Source organism: Lycium ferocissimum, chromosome 5, assembly GCF_029784015.1.
Source record: "Lycium ferocissimum isolate CSIRO_LF1 chromosome 5, AGI_CSIRO_Lferr_CH_V1, whole genome shotgun sequence".
In the NCBI taxonomy this organism is placed as follows: Eukaryota; Viridiplantae; Streptophyta; class Magnoliopsida; order Solanales; family Solanaceae; genus Lycium; species Lycium ferocissimum.
In genome coordinates, this window is record NC_081346.1 from 43,427,496 (window position 1) to 43,436,918 (window position 9,423).

The 9,423-nt window shown below is 38.1% G+C and overlaps 1 protein-coding gene across 1 annotated transcript; it reads right to left on the minus strand.

The window, feature by feature from the left end:
- Positions 1-927: 927 nt before the first annotated feature.
- On the minus strand, positions 928-8,769 carry LOC132057771 (uncharacterized). The gene is made up of 3 exons (XM_059450374.1): positions 8,467-8,769; positions 8,035-8,301; positions 928-1,185 (listed from the first exon to the last, which is right to left on the minus strand). Exons 1-3 carry the CDS (start codon positions 8,767-8,769, stop codon positions 928-930), a joined length of 828 nt encoding a protein of 275 aa, XP_059306357.1.
- Between the last annotated feature and the right edge of the window lie 654 nt (positions 8,770-9,423).

Here is a 9,423-nt window from a genome sequence, read left to right on the forward strand (position 1 = left end):
CCTCCATACTTGGCATTTCAGTAATCAAATTGTTCTATTCTGGTGATATCATGCATGGAGCCTGATCCAATATCTCAAAATCATCTGTATCATTTTCTTTAGTAAACTGAACTCTGAATAATCTGATAGCTTCTTTTGAGATTTTATAGCATTCTCCATCCATTCCCCTCCTTGATTCTGAATCCTTTTCAATTGTAATCTCTTCCTCCTTCCTTGTACATAGGTATAGAAGAACTTTGTATTTCTGTCCCGATCTTGGAACCATTGCATACCAGATTTTTTCTTCCAAAACTCCTCCGTATACATATATCTTTGTATATTTGTATGCACTCTCTATAGGTTTTCTCTATTAGCTGGTATACGTTATAGTTTAAATTGCACTTCATGCATCTTTTTTACTTCCACCAATGCCTTAATTTCTTGAAAAATGTTCCCAAAAGTATCTTTACTCCATTAAGTCAAGGCTACTTTCACTTTTTTTTAATTTTTGGTGAAAAAGAATGAAAGGATTTGTCATGAAGTCTGCAATCCAATGAGTTCTGACAGTATCTAGAAGTGAATCATTTTTCACCCAAAAATTCTAGAACTTGAAAGGTTTCTTGATAGGCACGAGTTCTCCAGAGTAACCAGTTATTAAAGGTGCATGATCAGAACCTGTTCTGATTAAATAAGTGACTTCTATGCCAGGATACATATTCTGCAACTGTTGATTTCCCAGACAACTATCTAGCCTCTTAAATATACAGTCTTCTCCACTTTGTCCATTCCATCAAGTGTACTTACTTCCTTTAAAACCCAAGTTCACCCCATAACTCTGAATACATGCTTGGAAATCTTGTACTTCTTTTACTCCCACTGGTAATCCACCATATTTCTCCTCTGATAAATTTATGACATTGAAATCTCCCTCTATCACCCAAGGATGTGTCATTGTGTGGACAGATCCTCCAAAGATTCCCATTTATCCCTTCTCTCAGCTTGTGTGCATTTGGCATACACTATAGTTACAACTATACAATCCAGCGTAACTGGAGACTTCAATTTGATTGTCAACTTTTGTACATGATCTGCTAAGATTGACACTTCAAAACCTTCATCCACAAAAACCCGGAGTTTGCTTGGAACATTCACAATAGCAATTTGAAGCACTAATCTCCTTGTATATTTTTCAATTTTGTCAGCATCCTAGAAAGGTTCCAATAAGCCAATAAAACTAAATTAGTGATTTAGATGCATCTTCAGGAATCTTTGAAATGCTTCCATGGTATTTACTGATCTGATATTTCATATAATTGTATTCATTATAAACGACTTGATTTATTGAGAGCTCTTCTTGTTTGTACCCCACTCCTAGGTGGAACACTGCTATCCCTTTTGGTTCTTCTTTTTGCCCCTCCCTAGTCCTTTTTCAATTTGCCTAGGTGATATTCTCGTTCTTTAGCCACAGCCTGAAAATTCTGCTCAGTGAAGTGAACATCCAAATCTCTAGCCTTTGTATGTACAAATAGCTCCTGTGTTTTTTAAACCACTAGTTCCCCAGTATTATGATTTTTAGGTATAATTGCATATCTTTTCCATCTCCTGCATTCTCCTATTGCATTATATTCTTTTCATCAATTGGCTTATGTTCTATTGGCTTTCTATTCTTCTCTATTCCTTTCTCCGTTGTGCCCCCCTTAACTGAAAACTGTTTATGTTGAGTCTCCTCATGTTTCTCCTTGTCTGCTTCCTGATTCTTCTGTTCTTGTACTTCTATTCCTCATTTATTTCTCTCTACTTGCTTCTCCTCATGTGAGGTATCCTCTATATCTTTTGAAGTTGTTACCATTCTAATTTGAGCGTTATTGTGGTTGCATGTGTTTTTTTTCCTGTTTTTCTGGTGTTTGCATTGCCAGCTGCTTATCTCCTATTTTTTCTATATTAGCATTATCACTTGTACAATCTTCAACTTCTATCACTGATTTGTAGGGAATGGGATTTTTGTTTTCTTCATGATTGCTCTTCTTTTGTTGCTGTGGTGTGCTACAATTCGTATTATTGTAAAAAGTGTCCTTAATCCATTGCTTAGTTTTGATATGTTTTCCCCCTTGTTCTCACCCTTCTGATCTGATACCAAAGGTTATGAAGAAGTTGACTCCATCTAGTCTACCTCTTCCTCATTGCTTAAAATATTTTGAGTCTCTATTTGGCCTTCAATATTCTTTTTGTTCTGTCTTCCACTTCCCAACTATTCTCCCACTCTTATCTTTAACATACTTGTTCCTTCATAACATCATTTTTTTTTTTTGCGATATGCATTCCCCATTACTCTCCCATTATTTGCTTCCTGTTTGAGCATTATCCTTACTCATCTCCATTTTCTTCCTTTTTAATTATATTGCCTTTCGAATTCAGGATGTAAAGCCCTACAATCTATTTCCCCATACCCCTGCAACTTGCAATGTTTACAGTATTTGGGAAGGTAACCATAATTGGTATTAATCCATTTTGATTTCACTATTCATGTATTCTCATCTGCTTCAAAGAATATGAATTTATTGAGTATGAACTGCCAACAAATCCACTTCTATTTTAACTTTTGCACATCTAGGTTTGGTGCTATTTGTTGTGGCTAAATCAACTGTCAAAGGCTTTCCAAGTGCAGACATAGAGAAAACAGTTTCTCTTGCAAAGAAATTAGGGGGTAAATCTAGAAAGCCAATCCAAGCAACATCTATTGAAATTTCTGCCTCTGGTCTAAACCATGGATCCCAAATTATGATCTCATCTAGCAGTACCTCGCATGTACTTTTAAGTAATTTGCTGTGTAAATAACATGCTTACATAGTCCTCAAGTAGGTTTAGCCGTATAAGAATGTGTTTACTTTCAAGTAAACCAATTGTACATGGACCTTTAATGGAACATTTCTCTGGTATAACTTTTCGTAGTTCCTTTATGTCAATTATATCATACAAAAACTTACCCAAGATGGCCTACTGAAGATTCTCATATAAAATTAATTTCTTACTTTTGATTATTTCCATGTGATGTGCGTTTCTCCATCCACATAGACAATGGGTTAGGGCGGTCCAATTTGTGTTATAGGTGCCGGCGTTGGCTTTAAGGCATTAGCATTATTCAGGGTAGGCAAATTCGTAGGTGTTGTATGATGATTGATATTTGTGAGGGCAAGGGTTGTTTGGTTGGTGTGACTGCAGGCGGAACAGTAAGGAGGCTGTCCACCGACCGGATTGACCATGGTGGCCGGTGAAAATAGTAGGTTTAGGTGTGTTTAGGATTTTTCCTTAGAGAGAAGAGAACTTGTTTTCCTTCCTTAGAACTCCTCATCCAACTGAGAAGTATTTAGTATTGTAGTCACCGAGTTTATTCCAACTAGATTTCTGCTGAAAAATTCTCTCTTCCATCATAGATCACTTTTTCAGATTTTGTATTAGAAACTTCTTTTGTGCAACCACAGTATCAGTGCACTGGCTTGAAAATTTTCTTAAACTACTCTCAATTCCATCCTACCTCGGTCAATGTGTTACCTAACATCCTTGAACTCCTCAATGTTAAGGTCTTAAAAGAGTGGCTTAAGTTCTTTGAGTTTAAGCCAAATATTTCTCATACCCTATTCTGTTAAGGGCTGCCCCCAAACATCAGTTATATTGCCAGAAAATCAGTATGCTCAACCCATATAACAAAAAACCTTAAGGGAGTTTTACCACTATGAGGAGCAGTATAAAGGTTTAGTAACATTAGAGAGTAATCAGATATTAAAGGCATATCATACTCAGTTTGGATATGACCTCATTGCGTCATCCAGTCAAAATTTCCAAAAGTTCTATCAATTCTCCTATAGATTCTATCCACTCTAGCTTGTTTATTTGACTATGTATAGAATTCACCCTTCATGCTAGTTCATGCAGATGTAGGTTATGGATACAATCAGAAAATCCTGGGTTTCAGCATAAGTAACAGAATTGCCCATTAGCCTTTCATCTGGGGACAAGTCAACATTGAAGTCTCCCCACACAAGCCAAGGACTGGAGATCCCATAAGCCACCATGTTGAAACCATGCCATAATTCTTTCCTTTTTTCATGTTGTTAAACCCATAAATCACTGTAACATAAGCTGCAAAACCATCTAATGTGCCCCTCACCGGTTAGTGTAATACTTGAGCCTCTTCATCTACCAGTTGCACATTATAGCAGTTTAAGTCCCAAAGGATTTAGACTCTACCATTGATAGCTTGAGAATAATTTTGCAAGATACCTCATCCAAGAACTACATTATTCAAGATTCTAGAAACTTTATATGTCTTTACTCTAATTTCTACTACATAAACAAACTTGAGCTTCTTGCTATATATTACATATAGTGGCTTAGCTCCTTTTGCTTGTATCATTTAGTCACACTCCTTATATTGTAACAAAGTCATGTCATAGATTAACGTAGTTCCAACATGAAATAGGTGATTTCCACATATCCACTTTTAATTTTTTTTTTTTAAAAGGAGTTAAAATTACAACTCAGCTTTTGATAATTGTGTAGCCATAAATTCAAATCTTGAAAATTGGTGAAAAACCAGCTTAAAATGTAAAAACCTGGACCACCCAAGGATAATAAAGTCAAAATATAATTAAACAGACTAGGACGGGCGTGAAAGTGTTCTGGACAAAAAGGTGAAAGCCCAAAATGATTTAAGATCTTAAAGTGTGCCAACTACCTGGGGCGGAGCCAAGTGGTTGGAATGGAGTTCATCAAAACCCCTTCGGCAACAAATTACACTATATATATAAGGTTAAAATTATTTTTATGTATATATATAGTAGATGTTGATCTCCTTGACTTCTTCGTGTGTTTATTTTTTAAATTTTGAACCCTCTTAGTGGAAAATCCCTACTCCGCCACTGTCAACGACGACTAAAGATAATGTTTTGTGTGCCACATGGAGGCTATGAACTAGTACCATATCACATGGACATAATCATAAGTATATGAGGTGTATTGGAAGTTATTTAAGGTCTAAGGAGATTCTAGAACAAAGCCAAGTTGGAACCTACAGTATGGATTAAAATTTCAAATGAGCTCGCACAAGGTCCAACTTCTAACAAGCACACTGTCACGACCCAATTAACAGATCATGATGGCACCTACACTATTCCCCAGGATAGGCGGACCATCCCTAAGTTACTAATCAAGTATAGGAAGGCAAAATGCGGAAAGTAAGTACAATAAAGCTATATAACAGTCTTGATCATATAAATAAGTACGAAAATGATAACTTAGAATTTACAACCCTAAAATCTGGTCTAACTCATACAAGAGCCTCTAGATACAGTGCAAGTCTGAAATACGAGATAGAAATCTGTCAAACAATCTAACCAGACAGAAACATAAGATAAGAGGAGATCTAAGGCTGCGGGACTTTCTTATGGCTCACCCTGTAATCTCGAAATGGACCACCTCGGGATCAATCACAAGGCCTAACGCTGGAACAATGATCGGTATTTGTACCCAAAGAAAAGTGCAACAAGTGTAGTATGAGTATAACCACTAGTACTCGTAGGTATCATAGGCCGACAACGAAGGGAATACAAATACAAGATATAACAATTGAAGTCAAAAACTTAATGCAACAGTTCAACTTAACTTCACCACTATGCCTAATTGAATCACAACTCACACTAAGATAACCAGCACATAACATATAGGGGGAATAAGAGACAAACAGATACATGAGCGCATAAATGCAATGCAATGACCAATATCAAACCTGTTACACACACACTAGTGGTCATTCCATCTAGGCGTGACCCATGGGGAACTCGCGAGGTCCATATACCTGTCACAGTACCGCCCGAGGTCCTTTCCCTTCGGACTATCACCACTCACTATACCGTCGAACTGTGAGACACTCATTGTACCGACCGGCTTTATCGCCGGACTATGAGAACAATATATTTACCTCATTCTGATCCTTATATCATCTTGTATCTTTCCTTTGTCATAATTTATCCATATGTGCATATAAACGAGAAAGGAATGCAACAGCGTAATATTCCATTTCAACTACATTATGAACTTCAAGTATAAATATGCACGATCAAATAGATACACATGCCAACTCATAAATTCAGCGCAATATCCTTTTACAATTATGCGAGATATGGACCAATGAAGTAGACAATCCAGTCAAACAAGTATGAGTCAAATCGCGGCTATCACAAAAAGACACATACCAACCTAAGTGGATTAGTCACCACAACCACGCCCGAAGGCTCAACATGTTTTCCCCGTCATTCTAGCTACCCAACAGTATATACTGTTACCCACCTAAGTGCTCATCATAATCAGTAAGGTGGGACCCCATGACACCTAATACCCTTTTAACATTTATAAATTATATAAGCCTTCCAATCGGAGTCTAAAGAATAAACTGTAACCTACCTCGAGGCCAAATAGGTGTCACGAACCTTCAAGCCAACACCTTCCCTTTCTGAAGTGCTTCTGAACTATTGGAGTCTATCAAACATGAAATCTACGTTAAAATGTGATTTGCCATAAAAGAATTCAAGTTCGAGAAAGTCAACCTAAAACCCCGTTTCAAACCCCGAAGGTCAAAATAGTCAATTTATTGTGGAATTAGGGTCAACATAGTCATATTGATATTCTACAAGGTTATACGAACCCAAAAATACTCATATTGCTATACTTGAGTCTGAACCCCCAAATGGACTCAATATATTCAAACTCGAGGCCCAAGGGAACAACTGGAAATTTAATTTAAATTCATGCTACCCATAGTCTAAATAGTCCATAGCCTAAATTTCACGAGAATCTAACCATAATTTAGCCTTCAATTACACTATTTAGTCAAAAAAACCATTCTGTGGAAACCCTTTATTTTTCTATGTGGATTCATGGATTGGAAGGGAAATTAAAGGATGAAATCACGGATTAAAGTCTAAATGGGAGTTAGAAACTTACCCAATGAAGAATCTTGAATTATGAACTTGAAATCACCCAAAACCGAGCTCTAGAACTCCAAATATTTGAGAGTGAAGTCTTCCATTTGAAATTCGGATTTATCACTGTGTAGTGATTTCCTTCATCGTGATGGCGATGTGCACCCGGCCCAAGAATTTTTAGCCTTTGCGAATGCAAGCATGGTCTGACGAACATGAAGAAGGACATCAATAACTGGACACCAGAAAATTTTGGTGTCCCTCGAACTCAGAATTGATACCCGAAATTCACCCCGTACCTCCCAGGCACAAGAAAAATATGTAGACTGAGTATAAATGACGCTACAAACTTGCTCGCGCACTCAAATTTACCAACAGAGGTCGTCTTGACTCGGTGTTGATCATAGTCAACTCTAAAACTTCCAAAACTTATACTTTCAACCAATGACTCAAATCACACCCGAACGCCTCGGAACCCGAACCAAAAACTCAACTAAGTCATTAACGATGTTCCAGAACTAATGGAATTGATGAAACTTTAAAAATGACAAAATTACCCTCGATGTTGACTTTGGTCAACCCTTTCCATTTCTTCAACTTGTAAATCTCTAAAATCATAAAAACCAGACGCCACCCATTCTCGCAATTCATAAAATACAAAATGAAACTACGGGAAGGTTAATTTGCGGGAAAAATATAAAATACCTAAGACGACCAAATGCTCGTTACATTAGATACTAATTAAACAAACGTTCATCCTCGAACGGAAAGGGAAGGTACCTGAATCGATAAAGAGCTGGGAGTATCTACTCTGAATATCCTCCTCAGTCTCTCATATAGCCTCCTCAACTGGATGCTTCCACTGCACCTTTACTGAAGCTATCTCCTTTTATCTCAACTTCCTAACTTGCCTATCCAAGATAGCCACCGGCTCTTCCTCAAAGGACATATTTTGATCAAATAACACCGAGAAACATTGGATTATATAAGACCGCTCTGAATGGTATTTCTTCAACTTGGAAACATGAGACACAGGGTGAACACTCGCTAAACCTGGTGGCAATACCAACTAATAGGCTACCTTACCAATATGCTGAAGAATCTCAAAAGGATCAATGAACCTCCGACTTAGCTTGCCTTTCTTTCCAAATCTCATCACACCCTTCATGGGCAAAACCTTCATTAGAACCTGATAACCAACCATGAACACCATGTCGCGAACCTTCTGGTCCGCATATTCCTTTCGTCTACTCTGAGCCGCAAGAAGCTTGTCCTTAATCAACTGCACCTTATCCAAGGAATCCCTCAACAAATCAGTACCCCAAGGTCTCACCTTGAATGCATTGAACTAACCAATCGGAGAACGACATCTCTTACCATACAAAGCCTCAAATGGTGCCATATCGATACTCGAGTGATAACTGTTGTTGTAAGTAAACTCCATCAAGAGCAAGAACTGGCCCCAATGACTACCAAAATGAATCACGCAAGCCAACAACATATCCTCTAACACCTGAATAGTACTCTCGGACTGACTATCCATCTGCAGGTGTGCGGTACTAAGTCCAACTGAGTCCCCATCTTCTTTTGCAAAGTCCTCCAGAAATGAGAAGTGAACCGAGTGCCTCGATTGTAATGACAGAAATAGGCACTCCACGCAACCGAGCAATCTCCCTAATGTAGATCCCGCCAACTTCTCCAAATTATAGGTAGTTTGATCCGGAATGAAATATGCGAACTTGGTCAACCTATCCACAACAACCCAAATAGCATCAAACTTGCCCAAAGTCCTTGGTAGCCCTACCATGAAGTCCATAGCTATCCTCTCCCACTTCCACTTAGGAATGTGCATCCTTTAAGTTATACTACCCAGTTTCGGATGTTCATATTTAACCTGCTGCCAATTTAAACACTTAGATACAACTCCACCATATCCCTCTTCATCCCACCCCACCAATAGTGCTGCTTCAAGTCATGGCACATCTTTGTAGCACTAGCATGAATGGAATACCTGGAATTGTGAGCCTTCTCCATAATCAACCTAATCAAACAACCCACACGAGGAACGCAAACATGCTCTTTTATCCTGAAAACCCCTCCGCTATCAAGAAAATCTTCTTTTGCCTCCCCTCTCAACACCCTATCTCGAATCTCGCACAATTTCACATTCTCAATATATTGAGTCTTAATTTGCTCCAAAAGTGACGACCTCGCCTCTACATAAGCCAAAACCCTCCTAGTTCCAAAATATTAAGCCTCACCATATGATTAGCTAAAGAATGAAACTTTATAGCCAATGGATTCTCATCAAGAATCAAACACGCCAAACTACCTATACTCACTACCTTCCGGCTCAACGCATCCGCCATCATATTAGCCTTGACCGGATGATAAAGAATGGTAATGTCGTAGTCTTTGAGAAACTCCATCCATCTACGCTGCCTCGAATTCAGATCTCGCTGATTGAACA